At 34.5% G+C, this 25771-nt stretch overlaps 1 protein-coding gene across 1 annotated transcript in view; it reads right to left on the bottom strand.

Annotated features, from left to right (window-relative positions):
* The window catches only part of THSD7A (thrombospondin type 1 domain containing 7A), a 492664-nt gene that overhangs the window by 58969 nt on the left and 407924 nt on the right, over window positions 1–25771 (bottom strand). The window contains exons 12-13 of the mRNA XM_026449388.1: window positions 13678–13872; window positions 12521–12784 (exon numbers count right to left, since the gene is read on the bottom strand). Coding sequence (XP_026305173.1) covers window positions 12521–12784; window positions 13678–13872 — 459 coding nt within the window. The remainder of the gene's footprint in view (window positions 1–12520; window positions 12785–13677; window positions 13873–25771) is intronic.

Below are 25771 nucleotides of genomic sequence, written 5' to 3'. Positions count from 1 at the left end.
TTTTTTTTTTTTTTTTTTTTTTTTTTTTTTTTTTTTTTAGTAGAGACGGGGTTTCAATGTGTTAGCCAGGATGGTCTCGATCTCCTGACCTCGTGATCCGCCCATCTCGGACTCCCAAAGTGCTGGGATTACAAGCTTGAGCCACCGCGGCCGGCAATGATGTTTTATAGTCTTCAGTGTACAGGTCTTGAACTTATTTTGTTACATTTATTCCTAAGAATTTTATTCTTTTTATTGTAGGTAGGTTTTTAAAAAGAACCAACAAACATTAATTTCTTTAACTACAGAAAGTCAGACCACCTTTAAATCAAAATGGCAAATTTAATCTGTAAGATTGTGCCCCAACTGTCCTGTATTGAAAGTGTTAAAATACTAATTTACTACATAGTATTTCCTAGCCTTACCTAATCATAAATTACCTGAGACACATGTTAAAAATACAATCTTCCACCACTCTCAAGTTACTGACATTAATACAATCCATCGTGCTTACTCAGGTTTCACAAGTTTTACTTTCAATCATTTGTGTGTGTGATTGTGTAGGACTTAAGTTGGAAGAGCTACTGTAAGATACAGGCAGAACCAAAAAAATGGAAGATAGATTTCTGGCATATCTTTTTATGTAGTATCCCCTATACATTTGTCAGAGATATGTGTTTTAACCTTTGTATTGTAGTCTTCATACGTGAAAGTGCATTTTCCATAGATGTAAATTTCACTGAACACACCCATGAAATAAATAGTCCAGAACTCTCCTCTGTATTCCCTTCCAGCCACTACCTCTTCTTAGAAGAGCAACAACTATCCTGACTACTCGCAGTGTAGAATAGATTTACTTTTTAAAAATTCCATGTAAATGGAATCATATAGTGTATATCCATTTGTGCTAGCCTTTTCAATCTACATTGTGAGGTGCATTTCATCTATATTGGTGCATATTGCTGAATCCTGTTTATTCTAGTTGATGTGTAGCATTCTATTGTGTGACTATGCTATGGCTTATTTATTCATTCTATTGTTGGTAGGCATTTAGGTAGTTTTCAATATGGGGCCATTGTTAACATTGCTGCTATGAATATTCTAGAACGTGTTTTTTGATGGACATATGTATGCGTTTCTGTTTGGTGTACTCCTAGGAGAGAAACTGATAAATTGGATGGTATGTGTATTATATCATCCATTGTAAATGAAGTATAAATTTTAAAAAAATAGGATCACAGATTTGGCATGAAGATTAGGATACAATGAAAAGTTCTGAAAGTAGGGATTAGTCCCAGATAATCTTCTGGAGGGCAGATGTGGCAGAATTGGGGTTTTGTTTTTTGTGAGACATAGAAGACAGAAAGAAGATGCCAGTGCTAAGTTTCTAATGTAACTTCACATATATTCAGGATGACTTTTGGAGTATCGATAATGGTCCAGAGGAAAGTCCAACAAAGAACTAAAGGAATATTTCAGAGTAGTGTTACTGAAATTTTAAAATAGATTGCAGTGATCTACTTAAATCTTACATTTTGACTTTATGCTTTGGGGTGGAGAAATAAGCCCCTTCATGATTCTGAGTTGAAATATATTTTAAATTCCATTCCGTTTTTCTAACAGCTCAGGCAGTAAATTAATTGAACTAAAATAGTAAGAGATGCCTAAAAATAACTCCTCTTATTTTAGGGCCAGTAATAATTTATTTTCTTTAAATAAATAATAGTTTAATAGAATCAAACTTTAAAAGTGTCTAAAGTCATTTCCAAATCAATAGCATTATGACCAGATTATTTAATAATATTTGTAAGATTACAGTGAATTAAAAACCATCCAAATCATTTCCAAATATTATCAATGGCTCTGGCAAAAGAGCACTAGTATTTCAAAGGTAATAAGTTACTGAAATATTTTTAGAAGAATTGCATTCTCCCACCTTGATAAACTGCAAAATGTCCCTCAAAAGTAAACCTCTAGCCTTTTTTAGCTCAGTAATTATAACTGAAAATAGAAGCACATGGTGGTCTTTCATGTCACTACCCTACAGAGTAACAGATAAATGGAAATTCTTTTTTTGATTGAAATATTATGGCTTTAGTAAGATTTAGCATGTATGACTTCATGATTCACATTGTGTTATTAAGGAAGGAGATATAAAACTTTTATGTCTGATTTTCCAATAGCATATTCCAGAAAACATCTCTCGAATAAAATTCAGCCTATTAAACTGTTAAAAGATACAAATTAGAAACTGAAATAAAGATAAAACTGCAAAACTGTATATTGCCTAGCATCTCAATTTTATTTTCCAATGTCTGACAACATTCAATAATTGCCTGTCATGTTTATCTAGCACCATTAAAACCCTTAATGCTACTGGTGAACTGCTAGATAAGCATTCCTCTGCCTTCTCTGCTCAGATCATTTTTTAGGGCAATTAACACCAAACAACCATGGGGGTGGAAAGATAGAAAAACATTTAGAATGTTTTAAGGCTAAATAAACTGCTGGCATCTTGTAGCAATGTATGGTTTCTGAGGATGCTGGAATAAAATGAATGACTTCACAATTAGGATATTAAAACTTTCAGCAGTTCAACACAGAATTTGACACTTGGAAAAATTAAACTCCAGACTTCTGACTATATCTTTGACTGCTGCTTTCAGGTTGAAATAAACACAAAACACTTGCAGGCTTAAAGTGGCAACTGGGGGACATATTGCCTTTGAGATACATACAATCACTCATTCATTTGAATTATAAATGTGGAGATAAAGTAGATTTCAACAAACTTCACAATTACTAAATTGTGCTGTTGAAAGGAGCACTGTTGATGGATCAAAGAATTCATTTTGAAAACATATAGAAAATACTGGTTGGTTCTGATTTATAGCTGTGTGAATGAGTAACTCTGGCATTCTCTTTGAAACATCTGGATTAATTTCGAAAGCAACCTCAAAAATCTCTTCTACTTAAATGTGTATTATATGCACTTGACTGCAACTGGGAATGAGAAGATGTAGCTAGTCTCTTATCTATTGTCTGTCTATTGTCTAAGCTGGAAAAAATTGAAAAAAAACATTCTGCAAAAATTTTCCAAATGGACAATATTCTGGAGCAATTATATATTAAAAACTGGTGATCTGATAGCTGGGGCAACCAAATTACTATGTATATATCCAAACTCCTATGTTCCAGTGTTCTACCCATTGTGTATTTGATGGATGAAAAGTTATAAATCAACATTAGGCAATTAATTATCATAGTAAAGTACCCAGGAAAATTTATAGAAGTATAATAAAATATTAATTGTTTATTCATTTTATATACATTTGAAGGCATATGTTTTCATATCTGCTAAGTAGTTATAAATTTTCTCAGAAAATTTCAACATCAGTATGAACAGCTGTGAGGTTTTGTTATTGTTGTTATTTTAATACTGGGAGTTTACTCAATGACTAGGCTTTTTCAGATTCATTTGTTCATATCTATGTACAAGCTCATTACCAAGGGCATTTCTCACAGCAAACTCTAAAGGCTTCTCTTGTGTAATAAGGAATTTGCCTGGCCCTTGTCCCTGATTCCTGAAAGGCAAATCTCTCGGCCCTGAAATTTCACTAGTGATAGAACTATCTATGTTATTCATGGTGGGCTCCTCAGACCACTTATTATGCTACAGGGATATCTCAGGAAGGGGCTGGTCACACTGGAGAGACCAATCATGTGATTGGAGAGTTGGAGCTTTGAGCTACATGTTATCTGACCCACCTCTAAGAAGGGAGAGATTGCATTTAACCACATGGCCAATGATTCCTCAGTCATGCGTATGTAATGAAACCTGAATAAAAACTCTGGATACCAAAGCTCAGGTGAGCTTTCTGTTTGGAAATGCACATCAGTGTGCTGAGAGAAAGACGCCTCCTGACTCCATAAGGAGAGATTATGGATGCTTCATGTTTCAGATGCCCCTCACCTCAGCTACCTGTCTTTTCAAGCTGGTTCTGATTTGTATCCTTTTGCTATTATAAAACTGCAGTGGTAAATATAGTGCTTTTCCAAGTTCTGTCAGCTGTTCTAGTGAATTATTGAGCCTGGGGCAGTACTGGGAAGTCAGAAATTTGCAGCCAGCTTGTGAGAAGTAAGGTTGGCTTGGGGACTCCTAAATTTGCGGCTGATATCTGAAGTGAGAGGAGTCTTGTGGAGTACTGGTCCCTTAACCTGTGAAGTTTGGCCTAACTCCAGGTAGTCAGTATCATAATTATATTGCACTTTCAAATATATATTTTGTTAAAAAAGAAAATAAACATATATTTAAGAACCTGTGTCTATATTTTACTTATTGAACCATAATAACAAACCTTGGGAATAATTGCACATATTAATTATACATTGACTTTCTTCTCATATTTAACGTTTATAATTTTAACTAACATGATATTGAAAATCAGATGCAGAGTTTAAAAACTTCACTTTAGTCATAGGGGTTTGTCAGGAATACAAACATATTTGATAGAGTGTACAGATTGTGAAGATGAAGTAATGGAAAATGTATTAATTTTGAAGCTTATTAGAATGATTTATTTTTAACTTGTTCCAGTGCAATGCACTGTTCTTTCAATCAATTAAAATCTAATATTGCCATGAAAGTATTTGCAAAGGACGATCTCTGAACACTGGTTTATTGGATTCCGATAAGTATTAAACATAATTTTAACAAAAAGCATTCTGTCATAAACTGAAAAACTGCTGCATTAAACTAGGTTTTACAGGTCTCTTTACCCTGGACTTTCTCTTTTGGGTAATACAAACTATGACTCTCTAAGAGAATGACTCAGATACTGCATTCCCATAATTACTGACTTTTTCACATAGCATCTCACTGGGGACCAGAGAAATAGATCTAAATAGATTATAATTGGAATGCTTTAAAATTGAATTCATGTTTTGAACCATTCAGGTTTTTTTTTTAAAGTAGGTTTTTTTTTAACGTCCATTTCCAGGTATAGAAGAAGTAGGATTTTTAAAGTAGGTTTTTTTTTAACGTCCATTTCCAGGTATAGAAGAAAATGCAAAACCAAGCAACCAAACAAAAATGCCAAAAGCTTAAGAAAGTTTCTTCTTCCTACATTATTTTATATTTTACAGGTCAAAGGTCAAGCATGGATAAACTAGCAATAAATTAATTTCAACAAAGGGAGGGGAAAGTGTTATTTGTATACATTTCCTGTTTTATTTTTTAAATGTCTATTTAAAAGATCAAAGGGGAGTCAATTTTGTTTTATATCCACATTACTTAAAATTTCCTATAGTAGCAGAAATTGCTGATAAAAGCAAAATTCTAATTTTTCTTTTTTGGTTTTTGCAAATAATGAATTGTTCTTGGCAGTTAAATTTATTTTAAGCAACGAAACACTTTATTCCTAAAAAACTGAAAGGAAAGCCAAATAAGGACACAGGATCTATTGGGGGCTATGTTTGACAGCCTGGCCTAAGGGGCTCTGGAAAACCCAGTTTGAAAACCATGATATGAAGTAGTAGATAGTTGAGGTGTCAGAACATGAACAGACAAAACTAAACGATAATGGCAGATGCTCTTCCATCACACCTGACACAAATGGCAGCTGCAGGAAAATCTCCAGCCCATCTCTCCCTCATCACCTCCTCTGTACTCCCTCAGGGAGCCTGTGTGAGCTTAGTGCTGATCTCCACACCTTATTTAAATTCTACCCAAGGCAATTGCTTTCTCTTTGTGCCCAAGTATCCTTAGATGCTCTTTCCTTCTTTCCTTGGCTCTTTAAACTTGCAACTAGTTACCTCAGGAAAAGTCTGTCCCTCACCCCCTGCCTCTCTTTTACATTTGAAAGGAAAAAAAGATTCCAGTTGTGAATGATAACTGCAAAAGCAAAACTAGCTCTACCTATGCTATCAAATGAGACATTGAAAATCTGAAATGAATTGACATTAAATGAATTCTACCAAGTGGAAAAGCTCTTTGGAGAAATTAGGACTCTATTTCAGCTTGTTTACCAGACTCTATTTATTGCTTTTTCTGCCTGGTTTAATTAAACATGTTCTTCCTCAAATACAAGTATCCACTATGATAAGGAAAAATGTCTTATTCAATTTTGTTTCTAATTAACCTCTAATAGTGAACCTATATAATCTTTGGTAGAATCCTATTACAAAAAGTAATACATTTCAGTTACTTTATGGTTGAGTGGTCAGGTGGGTTATTCTCTACCCATATTCATGATGATATTTATCAGTTTTATCTTGAGTTCCATATTCAACTTAAAAGCACCAACTCTTAAACTAAAGTCTATTTGTAAATTGGGTATTATAATTTTTAAAATTCATCCAGGATGTATTCCTTTTCCAAGTGTTTTTTTTGTTTGTTTGTTTGATGATTCGTTCCTGTTCCTACAAATGCTAGTAGAAAAGCCACAGCTGAGGCATGTATACTAGAGGCCCTGAGTGATACAACAGTGTTTGATATTTATAGTTCCTTCCTTGCAGTAGCTAGCAATGGTCATTGAAACATGACACCTGCTTTGGAATCATCTATGTCAGAGCTGTAAGAGGCTGGTGGAATAAGCAGTAGACTGCTTAGGCTATTAGGCAACAATGTTAAATGTTGCCACACAAGAATATAAATACTCCACACACATATTTACAATATAAAGATATTCTATTAAAAGGTTTTTCCTTATTTGTAATATTTGTAAAGCCTTCTTATTTCAATAATTAGTGCTATAGTGCAAACTGGTATGAAGCAAATTTCTAAAGGGTAACTTTGGGTGCTAGCAAAGCACACTTTGAATCCTACAGATGCTTGCAAAAAAGCAGTTGCTTAAGCTATTCATTAATGTCCAGAAAATCCTCTGTAATATCATTCACAAGCATACTAGGCAAAGAGAGAAAACATGGAAAAGTCAATACAAATCACTATATTTAAAAGTTAATGTTAAAAAGACATTATTTTATATTAATAAGGCATTAGACAAACTATTCTGAACTATTTAATTGTTACTACAATTGGAAGACAAATGAATATAATTAAAGTGGCCTACAAAAAATGTATTTTAGCTTTCTGAATGCCAGTATGATGTCCACACGGCAGTACCAAGGCCTGGTAATTTTAGAGCCATTGGATCATGACTCTTAGTGCACAAAGAAAAGTGTGCCCAGCGCTTAAATATAATGTTGTATTTTGTTTGACAATAGGGCAATAAATAAACCTAGAACTCTCCCTTTTTCTCTAGATGAACTGAAAAAGACTTTTTTTCTTCCTCAATACTTTGACAGATATATTTTAATATTTTGGCTGATACATTGATTTATGTTCTCTTTGTAATTTTAATTTTTTTCTTTAAGCACAAAAAGTCAGAGTAAAATAATAAAAACTCTTGAGCTGTAAAATGTGGAATCATTTTGTTCATTAAAGTTCAATTAGTATGGAATTCCTTCAGCAAAAGTATGACTATTTTCAAAGGACAAATCTGAATTGGGCTTTGATTTTTTTAATAGTATTCAGCACCAGTTTTCCATTAAGACTTAATACCCAATGCATTACATAGAGTAATAAAACTTGATAAAGAAATAATGTAAGTATATTAGAATGTTTTACAGGTATACCTTATTTTGCTGGGTTTTGCTTTATTTTGCTTTGCAGATTGTGCATTTTTTACAAATAGCAGGTTTGTGACAACCTTGCATTGAGCAAATCTATCGGTGCCATTTTTCCAACAGCATGTGTTCATTTTGTGTCTCTGTGTCACATTTTGGTAATTCCTGCAATATTTCAAACTTTTTCATTATTATTACATCTGTTATGGTGATCTGCAATCAGTGATCTTTGATGTTACTATTGTAATTGTTTGGGGGTGCCAAGTTGTGAATGCAAAGAAAAGCTTCTTGAAGGAAATTGAAAGTACTGCCCCAGTGAACATACAAATAATAAAGTGCTAGAGTGTTACTGCTGATATGCAGAAAGTTTTAGTGGTCCAGATAGAATACCAAACCAGTCAGAACATTCCCTTAAACCAAAGCCTAATTGAGCAAGATCCTATCTTCAGCTCTATGAAGGCTGAGCAAGGTGAGGAAGCTGCATTAAAAAAAAAAACATTGCAAGCTAGCAGAGGTTGGTTTGGATTTAAGGAAAGAAGCTATCTATAACATAAAAGTTCAAAGTAAAGCAGCAAGTGCTGATATGGAAGCTGAAGCAAGTTATCTTAAATACTGAGCTAAGGTAATTAAGATGACTACACTAAGCAACAGATTTTTCCGTGTAGATGAAACAGCCTCCTGTTGGAAGAAGACAACATGTAGGACTTTCATAGCTAAAGAGGAAAAGTCAACGGCTGGCTTCAAAGCTTCAAGGGACAGGTTGACTCTCTTGTTAGGGGTTAATGCAGTTAGTGACTTCAAGCCCATTTACCATTCTGAAAATCCTAGAGCCCTTAAGAATCAAGCTAAATCTACTCTGCTTGTGCTTAATAATGAAACAATAAACCCTGGATGATAGTATATCTGCTTATAGCATGGTTTACTGAGTATTTTAAGCCCACAGCTGAGACTTACTGCTCAGAAAAAAGATTTCAAAATTAGTGCTTATTGACAATGCATGTAGTCATCTAAGAGCTCTGATGGAGATGTACAAGGAGATGAATGTTGTTTGGATGCCTGCTAAAACAATATCTATTCTGCAGCACATGGGCCAAAGAGTAATTTTGATTTACAAGTCTTATTATTTAAGAAATACATTTTGTAAGACTATACTTGCCATAGTTATTCCTGCAATGGATCCAGGCAAAGTATACTGAAAACCTCTGAAAAGGATTCACCAACCTAGGTGCCATTAAGAACATTCATGATTCACGGAAGGAGGTCATAATATCTACCTTAACAGGAGTTTGAATGAAGTTGGTTCTCATGGATGACTTTGAGGGGGCTCAAGACTTCAGAGGAGAAAGTAATTGCAGATGTAGAAACAGCAAGAGAACTAGAATTAGAAGAGAAGTCTGAAGATGTGACTGGGTTGCTGCAATCTCATGATAAAACTTGAACAGATGAGGAATTACTTCTCAATGGGTGAGCAAAGAAATTTCTTAAGATGGAATCTGCTCCAAGTGAAGATGCTGTGACAATTGTTGAAATGACAACAAATAATTTCGAATATTACATAAATTTAGTTGATAAAGCAGTCGTAGGGTTTGAGAGGATATATACCAGTTTTGAAAGAAGTTCCACGATGGGTAAAATGCTATCAAACAACACTGCGTACAACAGAGAACTCTTTAGTGAATGAAAAAGTCAATTGATGCAGCAAAATTCATTACTGTCTTATTTTAAGAAATTGCCACGGTCATCCCAAAATACAGAAACCACTGCAACTCCAGTAGGTAGTAACTCTTTATCTGGAAAAAGAAATCATTCTATCCAGCTTTTTATTTGTCCATTTATTCTACAAATTTTGTTGAGCACCTACTATTCTAGGTACTCAGGATACATCAGTGAATAAAATAGTCTAAGATATGCTCATCAATCTCTATTCTTGAATGGGAGATAAAGAATAAACAAGAAACATAATAAGTAAGTAAATTATATAGTATGTTATAAGATGATACATGCTTTAGAAATGTAAAATGTACAGCAGGATAAAGGGATTTGGGAGCACTGGATCAAGCTGAGGGGTGGCACAATACCATTCTATCCTTTCTATTTAAATAGAAATCTTGTATATACGTACCTTGCATAAGCTGGGCTACCTCTAAGATTCTTTAAAATATGAAGATTAAATGACATAATAAAAAAGTTCCAGATATTCTACCCTTTGTTTTATAACATTTTGAAGATATTAACTTGAGAAGTACCTAGTACTATGTGGTTAGGCTCTCAATAAATTTCTAATAAATTAAAAATCAAATTGTTGCTGTCCTCTTGTATTTCCTTGAGAGGAGAGGATAGCAACAATTTTAAATGACTCAAAAATCAAGTTACACATTTTTTATTCATCACAAGATTCCTCTAAGATATTTGTTGATGAAACCATCATCCTCAGCAAACTAACACAGGAACAGAAAACCAAACACTGCATGTTCTCACTCACAAGTGGGAGTCGAACAATGAGAACACATGGACAGAAAGGAGGGGAACATCACACACTGGGGCCTGTCGGGTGGGTGGGGGGCTAGGGGAGGGATAGCATTAGGAGAAATACCTAATGTAGACGACAGGTTGATGGGTACAGCAAACCACCATGGGATGTGTATACTTATGTAACAAACCTGCACGTTCTGCACACATATCCCAGAACTCAAAAGTATAATTAAAAAAAAAAAAAAAAACTGCTAAAAAGTTGTTGCTATAGTGACACCTTCCAAGATTTCATACCAAGAGTGAATATACAAAATTTGTATTATGTTTTTACTTCAGATATGCCATAAACGTGTTTATATATCATCATTTATGCCGTTGCTATATTTAATACCATGCATCAGGATGGATGAACATTTATGTGGCTCCCAAAGTATACTTTATTATTTGTTTTATTATTATTATACTTTAAGTTCTAGGGTACATGTGCACAATGTGCAGGGTTGTTACATATGTATACTTGTGCCATGTTGGTGTGCTGCACCCATCAACTCGTCAGCACTCATCATCTCGTCATTTACGTCAGGTATAACTCCCAATGCCATCCTTCCCCCTTCCCCCCTCCCCATAATAGGCCCCAGTGTGTGATGTTCCCCTTCCTGGGTCCAAGTGATTTCATTGTTCAGTTCCCACCTATTAGTGAGAACATGCGGTGTTTGGTTTTCTGTTCTTGCGATAGTTTGTTGAGAATGATGGTTTCCAGCTGCATCCATTTCCCTACAAAGGACACAAACTCTTCCTTTTTTATGGCTGCATAATATTCCACGGTGTATATGAGCCACATTTTCTTAATCCAGTCTGTCACAGATGGACATTTGGGTTGATTCCAAGTCTTTGCTATTGTGAATAGTGCCGCAATGAACATACATGTGCGTGGGCACATATACACCATAAAATGGATGAAGCTGGAAACAATCATTCTCAGCAAACTAACACAAGAACAGAAAACCAAACTCCACATGTTCTCATTCATAAGTGAGAGTTGAGTAATAAGAACACATGGACACAGGGAGGGGAACATCACACACCAGGGCCTCTCAGGGGATGGGGGCCTAGAGGAGGGATAGCATTAGGAGAAATACCTAATGTAGATGATGGGTTGATGGGTGCGGCAAACCACCATGGCATGCGTATGCGTATGTCACAAACCTTCACGTTCTGCACATGTATCCCAGAACTTAAAAGTATAATAAAAAAAAAGAAAGGTGCCACAGTTGTCTGCCGCATATATGTGTGTCTGTGTGTGTGTCGGTGTATGGATATATTATATGTGGATATATATGGATATATATATATATATGCAGAGATGTTTAAGAGATTTCAATAAATATGTCACCATGACACCTTGATGGTTTATAAATGTGAGATGGTTTTTATTAGTGTTGTTTTCTGAACTACATAATAAAACTGGAGCAGCACCATTCCAATAGCAAGAGTTATTAATATTTCAGCAAGGTTGGAGGATAACTGTCATGTATCATGCTCCTAGCAATTTAACTCATCCTTCCCTGGTCACTTCTATCAAGTAAGTAAGAGATCATCATCCAGTGTTTGCAAGTATGTGGTATCTGTGTTTCAGGCTGCCCCTCTGTAAACTTCTTTCATTCCATTATAAAAAGACAACTGTATTAAAATAAAACAATAACAGTGAAAATTGCTTAATACTGCCTGTATTAAGATTAAATATATTCTGGTCAAAGATGGCACTGTTCACAACCTTTTGGCAACACAATTATTATAGCTGCATTTTTTACTTTTTTGGCTTAGAAAATAAAGGTGACACAGTTTCCTAGGAGTATGCACATTTTTCTTTTTTTTTTTTTTCTGGTATGTGTATATGTGTGTGTGTGTGCTCGCGCATGCATGCGCCAATCTGAATTCAATGGAGAAGAAACGTTTGTGTTTTCATCAGTTACTAGTTTCCATCTTCTCTGATGCTTAACAACATTTTGAGCACATTGCAAATCTTGCCAGTTTGGTTGTTAAAAGTCTGTTTAAATCTCAAACTGATTCAAATCTTATTTCCTCCCTACTCCCTTTCTGTATGGACTTGTTGGGGATTGTTGGGTGTGTTCAATGTACAGGCTGTTGATAAGCTCTGGGGGACCTTTCTGGCACCGGTTTTTGCCTACCCTTTGTAAGATGTGGGCCCCATCAGGCTTCCTGTCACCATCTTTGGGACTTAAGTTGCCAACTTCTGGACAATGAGGCAATGCCATTGAACCTCCTGTTATATATAAATGATATATATATAGTGTGGTGCTTCATAGAGTTTGATTTAGAATATACTTCTGTAAACCTTCACTTCCATTCCACTATAATGCACATGCATTTTCCATCCACACTCCCAAAGATAGCAAATATATAACTATAAAGATTGAATTACCATGGCTGTTACATCTGGATGTTTCCACAAGCCTGCCATTTTGATCATAGCACGCCATTGCTTGGTAACGATATCCTTGTCCGCATTCCTTGATGTCTCCTTGTACTTTCATCCCCAGCAACACTTCCACTTTTCCCTCTGGTAAAATACAGTCTGACCAGTTCCCCACAGGCTGTGCGTTATATTTGTCACAAGGACAATACTGAGTCTCAATCAGGGGATACACATGGGAATTTTTACATTTTTCCTTCTTTTTACTTTTTCCTGTGGAAGAGAAACAACCAAGCCAATTTAAGTTAGAAAATACCATCATTAATTTCACACATCCCTACATTTCCTACTTTCCTAATTTCCTTTTCTCCATTTTTAACCATGTTTAACACTAGCCTATAAATCGATTATATTTTCTCACTCCACAGTGTTTTCTATACAGGCTTTCGTTAGTATTGGGTACTTTGTATAGTAAAATTTGTATTATCCTTTCAGAACATTCTTCTTCACCTACTTTTAAATTATACAGCAGATAATTACATATATTTATCTCTCACCTTCATAAGCTGTGTAATATAGTTTTTCACAGTCTTTATTATATAGGTGGTTCATTTTTTAACTTCAATTCTGAATTGAATTGAAAAATACTAGTACCAATGTTTTTAGGTTGCTTTTGCCATTGGCAATATTTCAAACGCACCAAGCTTTAGTTCAGCATGATGGCTCCTGCTCTTGCTCATTATATTCCTGCTTTCAGTCATTACTATGGTTCAAAATACAGTTTTCAGATACAGACTACATTCCCCCTTCTAGGTGAGAAAGGATAATCTGAGGCTTTGACAGTGAGAATGGGTTAATAAAGTCCCCCCAAAAACTTTGCTCCAAACACTTCACAGACTGTAGGCAGTCCACTAAAAGATCATGTTGACACCAGAAAATAATCTACTGCCTATTACATAGGGAGTCAGAGTTCAATTTTCAAGGCTTCCTTTTCTTCCTACTAGAAGTACATAATGCTTTTATCACTGCCAACTGAATGTAAAATACACGTCTGAATCCATTGGTATATTATTTTTCAAATACATTGTCAGAACTCTCTTAGTCTGACTTGTATTGTGTTTTTCTGCTTTGACATGTACTGGCTTTGGCATCCCAATTATTCTTACCAACAAGAGTGCGCTTTCTGGTCCTAACTGCACCACAGTCTCCATTGCATGAAGAAAACTTGGACCAGCTGGTCAATTGACAGTCATCCTGGCAGGGGATCTGGCAGGCTTGGGTAAGGGCTGGCACAGGGCCTGCATACTGTAGGCACTCATGGATTCCAGCCTGTCCTCCATCTTGCTTGCGACAAGTAATGGCTAAAAGAAAAGCATAAAGCTGTTAAATTCAAATGTCTAATTACTCTATAATTTAGAAGCTAACCTAACATTTGGTTAAGCAGTCAGAGAAAGCCTCTTGTAATTCCTTACTTACAGTAGAAATCTTATAGGAGTGTTTCTGATAATCAAAGTAGCCATTACATTTGTTTTGTATTTTTTTAATAACCCATAACCCTGAGTGATTTTTGTGGCATAGAAAAGTGGACACAGATGCACACTTAACATTTAGCACTTTTACTTATATGTATTCAGGGTTTCAGTTGAGGTCACATTTCGGGTATATTTAGAAATAAACTTGTAAGAATGTAAGACAAATCATATATGGATTCTGATAATAGTTTATGTTGAGCATAGGATGTTTGGAGAGGGACTGGAAGGCACTAGGTATATCTAATATTGTTTTATATCATTGGACACACTAGAATTCCTATATAGATGTGTTTTAGTGGCAGCAAACTGGTTGGTAGGTTGGGGTTTGGGGTCAGGAGGGTGTGTTTATAGAACTTATCTTGAAACTGCATTGGCATGGAAAGTATGTTCATTGTATTACACTGCAAGTTTATTAGGAAGGGTTGGAATGATTAATGGATAGGCAATGTCAAAGTCCTCCATCTCCTCTTTCTAAAAGTTCTTCACATGCGCAAACATCAACCCTGCACTTAAAAATGTTTAATAATCTTCATTTATTATGTTAAAATTTGTATTTCTATAATTTCATATAAATTTTAAAAAATCAAAGTTTAATTTCATACAAATTATTTCTCCTATATTGTTCTACTGACAAAATAAGAAATAATATTTTTATTGAATAAATATATATATATATATATTTAATGAAATAATTCTATAAATAAATATATATATGATTGCTTTATGGTAACAAGTCTTAAAGAAAACGAGCAAGTATATTTAAAGTCCACTTTCTCCCTATGCCATTTCTTTCCCATTGGTTTTAAAAACAACTCACTTATTGAGGAGGCAGATGAAACATTTAAACCTTGGTCCTAAAGTTGTCTTCATTGAATTATCTTAAATGGTCTCATTCAGATTGATTTACATGGCTTTTTCAGGTTTATAGTATAGGCTGAAACTGCCGCTGATCTCTGCCCTGTTCAGGATTCCATCACGATGAAATCAAGGTGAAGGAGGCTGACATTTTTGACCTTAAATTACAGTGAGGGCATAGAGGGCCTCCCGTTAGACAACACTGTCTGGATCTATGTACTAAAACTTAATGCCTAGGAGTGCAGGGCTTTGTAATAGAGTGTGTAAATGGACATAACTAGCAATTTCAGCAAGGCAAGATTTTCTCTGTGTAGTTGAACACAACTTAATGCAACTGCCTCAGGCCTAACATAACAGGCTCTTAAAAATTGTTCAAATGTGGATGCACTTCCCTATTTCTTAGCTTTAGATGTGCTTTTCATTTAGTACACATGACTTTGGAAAGACCAATTTGTAAGAAAAGAACAGGGGCCCCTAAATTTTTAAAAATATGAAAATCCTGGTAGGGTGAACAATGTTGGCCTTGATGAAGGTTAGATGACAGAAAAAAGTAAAGAACATTAAGTGTCTCAAAGAGAATCTACCCCATCGAGGGAGGACATATCTGGTGCTATACGTTTATCATAGCAGTCTAAAATAGTGGTTCTCATGTCTGGCTGTGGATTATAATCCCCTGGATAACTTTTGGAAAATACCTAAGCCCTTGCGAAATTCTAATGCTCTGATTTCCCTGGTTGAGATTGGGGTCCTGGGAATTAGGATACTTTTTGAGCTTTCTGATGATTTAATTATCCAAGCTATATGAGAACTACTGCTCTAGTAGGTAATGTATTTTCACCTGCGTCAGAAACACCTAGAATGCTATTAAATGTGAAGATCTCTGGACCCAAAAAGAGTTTCATAATCTGGACCAATCCAAATAATGAAATATCTGTTATGAGGTCAAGGAATATGCATTTTTTTCAAGATGCTCAGGTGATCCTTATGCAGATTCAAGTTTGAGAGCCACTAGTCGAGTATTCAAGGTACAGAAGGGTTCTGGCAAACACATATGGCTGAGACAGAAAATCTTTTGGTACCTAATCACCCCGGTACCACGCCAAGCTTTCGGAAACAATGGCTGAACATTTTATGAACTAAAAGAGTTCTAAACTTGGAGTTCAAAGGAAGGGCATGATAGAAATTTGTACAGGAAATAGATAAAAAAGAACATCCATATAGTTTAGAAGAACATTATCTGTAACATGGGGTAGGAGAAATCCTCAAGATGCAGGATATAAATGAGCTGATGTGATTTTGAAGTTCTTTCTATACCTGCCATTTGGAAGCAGGATTGACCCTTTTGAATACTTTAAACTCAGTAAGTGCCAATGGTTCATGGACAAAGTTTCCCCAAAGATACTCAAAAGAAATAATTGATAAAGAGAAAGATATTAAACTTTTTACTAATCAGGACATGCAGGAGCCTCAAGAATGATATATTTGGAAAATAAGACATCTGATCATACGAGAATCGTAAGCTGTGAAGAGGGTTTCACTGTTTGCAACTAAAAGAAAATTAAAAATCACCAAACTAAATTTGGGTTCTTTGAAATGAGACTACTTTTACCTACTCATTCCATTTAGCTCTTTGAAACAGACTTCAATAAAAATCTTTTGAGAAATTAGATGAAACTGACTTAGGTTCTCTCTTAAGGGTCTTTCTTACAAATTTTGTTTCAGAATTGCTCCAACCATTATCTCGTTATGTGACACCAAAAACAAAATGAAGTAACATTACTACCTATACAATTCCAGAAACAATTTATTTTGTGCAGCTATTATTCATATAAACTGGAATCCCTTTTCCCCATATATCTGCACTACATAAAATCTCAAGTACTCCCACTAGTTGAAAAGAAAAAAAAAAATGTGTAAAATTCCCATAGCTATTCTCAGAAGCCCACTCTGCACTTTATACCCCTTATCTGAGATTTTAGACAGTGTACTTTTGGAATAAATTACTCATACAATGTTATCCAAACAAGTAGCAACAGCACAATCCATACAATATCTTGAAAACTTATCCTACATCTCAACTTGTTTGTACTCCAACTTAGGGGAAACACAACAATTCAAACACAGAAATGCAATCTGAAATGAACTTCCTGATGTTAGGGTGAGGAAAATATAAATGTTTGGAAAGGAAACCATCTGGTCTCTCAACTTTATAAATCTTAAAAATCATTTCTAAAACACTGAAAACAGGGTGATTTGAACAGTAGAAAAGATGGATCATACTAAGAGCATAGTTTCTTAGCACACCAGAAAACTACATATACCCAGACAATCTGTATCTGTATTTACAGGTGAAGCATGTATATGTCATATCTAATGATTACACAAGTTCTCCTTTGAGCTGAAGACTTGTTAGCAAGATGGGACAAAAATCATGTTACCCTACAGATAATTCAACATGAAAGCTTCTCAGTGAAATCAGCAAAAATCAAAATGATTATTTTAAAGTAAAATTCTATATTTAACTCTGTTGATTATAGCCATTTACTTCATTTATTTATTGTATTTATATAAAGCACAGCAATTTTTTATTTAAGTGATATAGGACAGGCTGCTCCTGGCAGACTGAAAGCATGGGAAGAATCAATATGACGGATTTATGGGTTACATATGAATCAAGTTAAGTAAGTTTAGCCCATCAATATTGGGAAAATGCTGTAAAGACAAATAAGAGAAGTTTCTTCAACAAATAAATGCTATGAAAAAGGGAGCTAGAACGGTTGTTAGATTAAAAGTGACCTAAGAAACACATGAAACAAATGCAATGTGGAGACCTTTTGGAACCTCAGTTTAAACAAACTATGCATAAACATTTTTTGAGACAATGGAGAAAACTTATTATATAAAAATATTAGTTTGAAAGAATTGCTAATTTTGTTTTATGTAATAATAATGCTGCTGTTGTGTTAAAAATGCTCAAGTATTTATGGATGATATATATCTTACTTGGAAGTTGCTTTAAAATACTCCAGCAAAATTCTTTTTAAGTGTGTGGACAGAAGACCAAGAATAGCAACATGTTAAAAACTGCTGAAGCTGAGTAAATGATGACTACATTGCTAGTACACATTATATTAGTCCCTCTACTTTTGTGTATCTTTGAAACTTCCTGTAAACTTAAATTAAAAAGATTAGTAAGTTGAATAAGTTAATTGTAGAATGTTTTCATGTAAATTGAGTTTCAAGTTATGTTTTAAAGAGAAAAATAATAAAGGTTCATGGACTGAAAAGGAATAGATAACACTGGCTGAGCTAAGAGGACGTGGATATCTATGTTATGCATACATGAATGCGCAAATGGAAGGCTACTGACGCAGCTCTGAAGCACATCAAATGGAATTCTGAATGTAATTGCTCATCTTCATTTTTGAAGAGGAATGCAATTTCCTTATTATTCAGGTTTCACAAGAAGAGGGTGTTCTATTGGTCAGTGAATTACCCTTCAGCCTGTAAGGCCATGCACTCATTTTATTTGAATAATCAGAGTGAAATAAATTGCCTGATCCAAAATGGGCACATAGAAGTTCATTATAGGAAACAGAATAGGATCAATGCCTTAGTGCAGTGAAAGCTGTTGGATTATACGTAGCTACTGCTTCAAAGAACTCTGTGACCTTATTTATTAAGCTGAACAATATTAAATTGGTTTATACCACTACACTAGTGTCTGGGTAGCATTAGAGACAGGACATGATCAGCTCATTGAGTAATCAGATGAATGATTTTTTTCCTATGGTTTTATGAAAAAAATGGCAATAGCGAGAATGAATCACGTAGAAATGAAGACAAAAAAGCTTAATGTAAGTGTGAACTAGTTACCAAGAGAACTAATTGTGTTTAGAAATAAGATCAAACCTATAAATAATGCAAGAGGGTTCCAGTTGTTTACTAGGTAGATATAATGATCCTAGTCTTTCTCTGTGTAAAAGAGATTTGCACTGACAAGTTTGTCAAATTATAGTTCCTAATTACAATCTGTGAATGTAGCCCTGGCACAATGGAAAGAAATGTACTTTCATTTTTTTATTGATCCTAAATAGTTACCAATGATCCCCAGTCTCACTGATGCTTATAATATACATGAGAATAGTAGGATGAGAACTTACTAGGAAATAATGATCAGTTCCCAGTGGAGTAGCTCAGACTGAGGTTGGCTAAGATCCCCAGTTGGGATCTGGGAAGGGTTAACTAACTGCATCATAACACATGGAGCAACCAAGAACAATCACAGACCCAGCACGGTGCCAAGCTTATTTTATGAACTACTATTTAAAAAATGGCAAATGTTAATAAGCATTTTATGACAGATCTTCCAGAGAGATATAAAACGAAACCCAAAACCCCAAATTAATGAGGATGCTAATATTCATAGGAAGTTAGATAAACATTTTAAAATATAAATAATTCTAGAAGTTTTAAATAATGGTATACATAACTGAAGAGTATAAAACCTGGGTAATAACTAATAAATACATCAGTCAAAAAGGAGATTAAAAATTATGTCTGTATAAAATTTCCTTCAAGCAAGCTCCTTCTCTCTTTCCTACCTAGTTATTTTTCCACTTCTTTTTCTTTCTATTACAGAACTCTATTTTGACAATTAACAGAAAAATGTGCCCTGCCAGGATAAACTGGCCCAGATATTATGAGTCTAACCTCAATAATGCCTCTAAAATGTAATCTTAAAAAAAAGAACAAAGTGGGTCAGAGTTTTCAGCAAAGGGAGATGCAAAGCACATCAATATAGATTAAACCATGTCACTTAAGCATATTTGTTCACAAAAAATAAGAGCATAAAATATAGTTAAATTATTATATCACACACTCTACATTTAGATTTAATAGGGGAGAATTAGAACGTTTTCTTTTATCTTTTTTTTTTTTTTAAAGACTTTCCTTTAATAATCTTTTTTAACCAATAAGTGACACAGGGTGAGGACTCCTAAGGCCAGGAGGGCCTCTCCTATGCAAGGTATATTATTGAAGTATTTTTCTTTTTTGTGGTCTAGATTTGAGAATGCATCCAAATTACGTTGGCTTTCATCTAAAGAGACTGATGTCAGGCCGGGCGCGGTGGCTCACGCTTGTTATCCCAGCACTTTGGGAGACCGAGGTGGCAGATCATGAGGTCAGGAGATCGAGATCATCCTGGCTAACATGGTGAAACCCCGACTCTACTAAAAATACAAAAAATTAGCCGGGTGTGGTGGCAGGCACCTGTAGTCCCAGCTACTCGGGAGGCTGAGGCAGGAGAATGGAGTGAACCCGGGAGGCAGAGCTTGCAGTGAGACTAGACTGCACCACTGCACTCCAGCCTGGGCAACAGAGCAAGACTCTGTCTCAAAACAAAAACAAAAACAAAACAAAACAAAAAGACTGATGTCAGATCTTAGCGACCAGTGACATTTCAACAGGTTTTCTTTGGCAGACAAGAAAACAGAGGGGCTGCTAGATTAGGCTAGACATGGTAGACCCTGGACAATATTAACCCTAGTTCCATCTAATCTATAGCAAGTACACTTGGCATGATGATCAACATGGAGATTGAGCAAGAGCAAATTTGCAGTCATTTATATGATATGTCTACTTTGAATCTTTGCAACTTTTAAAAATTCTACTCTTGGTAGAAACATGTCTCAAAGTAATAAACACTGGAATGATACACATTTAAGAAGTAGTTACTGACATTGTTTCTTAGGGCAGTTGTAAAGAAAAGAATAAACAAAGCATCCAAAATTGACATTATGGTCATATATTTCAATTCTAATGCAAATTTAATGGCAATTATATCTATAGTTATTATGGCTAGGTTTCAATTATATAGCCACTGACCAATAATTTAGCCTTCTAAATATCATCTGAACTGTATAAATATGAACAGAGAGAAAAGACAGTGGAGGTTATAGTTCTATTAAAATTTATACACCAGTGACTTGAATAGCATGAAGAAAATATAAGCTGTCTATTCACTTAAAAGTTAAAATGAAATATGGCCACATTTCATGTTATTTGCATTTCTCTTTTATTGATGATTTTGTAGGGAAGATGCCTATTTCTAAGATCCTTTAAAATTTCCATATGAGATTTAAGAATGATTCAAGTTTTAAAGTTGGCAAATCCTGTCAATGTCTTCTTTAAAAATTTTTTTCCTCTCTTTTTAGTTCTTATGCCATTATACAAAATTTCCTGGAATATAACATTCTCAATACCCAAAGCCTTGTAAAAATCCTTCACTGCTTCTCATTTTTTAATGAAAACAAACAAACAAACAAACAAAAACTATCCTTGCCCCTTGCCTCTAACTCACTCACAGGAACCCTAGGCAGACTGGTCAATGAGCGGTTCTTAAACATAAAGATTTTACTTCTTGCCTTTTTGCTTGAGTCATCCTATATTTAAATGCTGTTTCTCTTTCACTATGCCCTATCAGTGGTTATATCTTGTTTTCAATTCTTCAGTGATTATTGTGTATATACACTACTAATGTATTATTATGACTTGTAACCCAAGTCATGTATACCTATAGTATATTTTCTACCATACTAAGGTAAATGAATCTATTTGTTATAGATTTTTAATATCTCAAGAGGCTGGGCCTAGTACCATGAAGGCAATGTGAAATACGTAGCATGCATTCAATAAATATTTATTTTATGAGAGAATGTATTATATTGAATTATATTCAGAAAGTTTGGATTGGTTTTTAGAAATCTGAGTTATCTGTTTTCACAGCTTTCTGAAAGAGCATAATATTAACAAACATACAGCTCTCTACACTAAGATGATAGGAATTTTATTTAAAAGTATGGATCCTGCACTACTGCTATATACTGAGTTGTGTCTCCCTCAGATCCACATGTTGAAGTTGTCAACATGATGGTGGTATTTGAAGATGAGGTCATGAGTGTGAAGTTCTTATGATGGGATTAGTGCCCTTCTCAGATGAGACCTGAGAGCACTTTCTCTCTCTCTCTCACTCCGCTTGCTTTCTCTCTCCTCCTTGTTCCTTCTCTGCCATGTAAAGACACAAGGAGAAGATGGCTGTTTGCAAGTCAGGAAATAGGCCTTCGCCAGGAACCAAATTGGCTGGCACCTTGACTTGCACATGCACCAGAACTGTGAGAAATAAATTTTTGTTTAAGCTACTTGATCTAAAGTGTTTTGTTATAGAGGCCCAAGAAGCCTGATAAAACTATCAATACAACATTTTAAGCATTTGTTTTATAAAAGATTTCTAATGTTTCTATAGAAACACTTGATAAACTTAAAGAAAATACTCATTATGTAGCAGAGTAGCTAATCCAATTTAGAGAAGATTGGGCAAAAATTACTGGTGATTCTGGGAATAATTGATATAAAATTCTGCTTCACCATTATGTTACTTTTCATTTCAAATGTAAAGGAATTGGGTCATAAAAAAAATTCCTATATGCTTTTCAAACTTTCAGGAATATATAAATTTTCTTTTAAAGCACTTTGTACTCTAACATAATAGACCAGAAAAACTTTTCATATAGTTTTGACATAAACAAGATATAGATTTTTATCAAGACTGTATTAACTTGATTAGAAGAGACTCTATCTATATTCTCATTCCTGTGTTACTTTAACTCATTTCTTAATAAGGATGATTTTCACAAATTTCTTTTAGAGTGAATGTCTGTGCTGAGATTATAAGTAGTTAACAGTTTACAATTTTTAAAGAGACTCTGGGAACATAATTGCTTCCCAAATCTTTTGAAACATGTCATCACAGATAGTTCCTCCAACTGGAAAAATTCCGCTATTAATAGTATTAATAGTAAAAAAGAAAGTCTGTCTATAAAGGCCACTTTATTTTATTGTTAACAGGTGGTTAAAAGTAGGTGTGGGCCTAGGAGGGGTGGCTATTAAGGTGATAAAAAGGAATTTATGTTATATTTTTCTATTAATATGGAAGGTTCCAGACATTGGAGAAGAACTGAATCATACTAGGTAACCTTTTAAGTGTTGTGCTGAATGATACATATTTTATGAGACACACATTCTCTCTTTTCTATGTGTACTTAGTAAATTAACTCTGAATATCCAACTTTTGGGTATAATTTATCATGTTCTAGACAAAGGAATTTTGAGGCCTGGAATATTTTTCTCTCTTGTCTTCCATAGCCCATGTAGTTTCTGGTTCCACCTTTAGCCCCTTTTTAATTTTATTTTTTACTACTAAAGTTCTTAGAGTCAACATTTTATTCCTAACCTCCCCCAAAAAGAATGCTGCAATTTCATCCTTAAAGGCAGATATTTTACTATCGTCCCAGTCTTTAAAATCTGTTACTTTCATAACTATAAAATGTTTCTTTTATTGCTGAATTGAATTTGTATACATCTTCCCGAGTGACAAGATAAATTCCAGGGATTTTCTGATCCTATTGTGTAACGAATATTCAGTATTATTAGAATTTATGACTACATCATTGGTCACATGGTTTTCGGTTTTAGATCAAGGGTCAGCAATTCTTTTCTGTAAAAGACTACATGGTACATGTTTTTGGCTTTGTAGGCCATACGGTCTGTCACAACTACTCAATTTTGCCGTGTATCATGAAAGCAGCCATAGGCAATATGTAAAAAAATGGCCGTAGCTGTGTTCCGATAAAACTAATTACAAAAAACAGGCTGCGGGCCGGATTTGGCTCACAGGCCATATAATTTGCTGGCTCCTGGTATGGACAAATAGATTGATAAGAGCCATGCAGTAAACATTTCTATCTCTAGAATCAGACAATGGTAAAGTTAGCTATCTCATATCTTAGTTACATGATATTATTCAAGTGGGAGTACAAGGACACGATAATTTAAAGTTAGTAACATTTAAGTTAAATACTTTAAAAGAAATGCTTAAAGAATCTACAAATGCAAACTTTTTCGAGAAAAAAGAAATCCATTAATGATAAGGTATAATCGCTTTTACTCATATATATAATACAAGTTGTATTTTAGAGATCTTAGCTTTTTTATAACTTCAGCAATTCACTCTATGGAGATGTTACCCAAATTTCATCTTCCATCCTACGCTATTTCTACAACTACATTTCTACATTTCAAGTGCATACCTGGTTATATCCACTTGGCTAATCCTGCCATGGCTTCAAATATAAAATGTATAAAATACACTTTCCAAAATTAGCTCTACTTTTAGACCTAGAATTCTCACCAATGAAACTATTCTTACGCTAAAAATGTTGGACTTAAAGAATCATATGATCAACTTCAACTCTTTTATTTTTACCTCTCTTCTATTGTCTGCTACCAAGTCCCAAAAATATTTCCCTCTATCATATGTCTACAATTTATTTATTTTTGCCTATTTTATATTACTGCTGTTTCTATGACTTCAACCTTGCATTGCTACAGTAGCACACTAGCTGGCATTCAGGCCCAAGTGTCTTATCTTTCTAATTTATTCTGTATAAGCTGACGGATAAAACACTGCTTTCATCAGGTCCTTGCTCATACCACTTACCGAACAAGGTCTAAAATACTGATCTTGACATTTATAGCCTTCCACAAAATCACCCCGGGCTCCAGATCACATCTTCAGAGCCCAATCTACCTACTTTTCTGTGAACACATTTAATGTTTTTGTTTTTCTTACCTCAAATACTTAGCTTATAAAATTGATCTTATTTTGTATTCTTTTATCCTCCCTGCTTCTTCTAATATTATGGTACAAGTCAAGTCCCAACCCATACTTTAAGTCTTTCCTCAGTCTTCAGCTTCAAATGACTGGCTTTGCAATTGATAAGTTTCAGTTTTTAATTCTTACTTGTTAGGTGGCATTAACATTGATCTAATTTCCCTAAAAAATAGAAGCTGTCTGGTTTAAAGATCTTCATTCTTTCCTAACATTTATAGCTTTTTCTACAGTCTTCTGAATGCAGTAACAGTGGAATGAGTAATTGAAATGAGAAATTCTGATATGCTAGAGGGGACAGAGAGTAGCTTCTCTGTAGTCTTTGTTGATTGTTTCAGTGTTTACTATAGAATTATTTTTTGTCATTAAAAAACAGCACAAGTCCATGGAAACTTTTGTCTTTCTCTTGATTTACCTTCGTCATTTTATACATATTTTTTCCTTCTGTTTTAGAGATAAGAGAATGAAATAAAATGTATATAAGAAATATATTTAATATATATTTTTATTTTCCAATTCAGCATTCTAAAACAGTTATCTGCCAAGCATGTCAAGTTAAGAATGCTCACAATCTTCCTATCACCACAGACTGTTAAAATCCGCACCTCTCTGTCCTTTCTTTTGAACATGGCCACTGTGATGCCATGGAACTTTTAATGACAACACCGTAGCTTACAACATGATAGTACACCTTGACCAAATAGGGCAGTTTTGTTTTTAATAACATGACATTTAATAGTTTTCATTTTTGTAATTCATTTTATTTTGAATTTTTGGTTTGGATGTTTTAGGAATTTGGACACTCAAAAAAAAGGTTTACCTCGTAAGAACACAAGAGTTCTACTTTGGCCAAAGGGAGTTAGAACATATGTTTTTCTATCTCCTCCTTCTTCACTCCTTGCCCTTTTCTCCTTCCTTTCTACTTTCCTTCCTTCCTTTCTTCCTTTTGTCCTTTTTTTTGCAGACTAAATCCTCAGAGAATCCTATTTACATATTCTCAATGAATTTCATTGCATTTCTTAAGCAAATAGCATTTCAAGTTATATGTAAGTAAAATGTGCATGAACTACAAAGACGTAATAGTAATAATTCAATTTTACCCACATAGTTCTATTTTATTTGGTTCTTTCTTCCTTTGTTAGT

The sequence above is a fragment of the Piliocolobus tephrosceles genome, chromosome 8 (genome assembly GCF_002776525.5).
Source record: "Piliocolobus tephrosceles isolate RC106 chromosome 8, ASM277652v3, whole genome shotgun sequence".
NCBI lineage: Eukaryota > Metazoa > Chordata > Mammalia > Primates > Cercopithecidae > Piliocolobus > Piliocolobus tephrosceles.
Note: the sequence above shows the minus strand (reverse complement) of the source record. Positions and strands in the feature narration are given on the sequence as shown.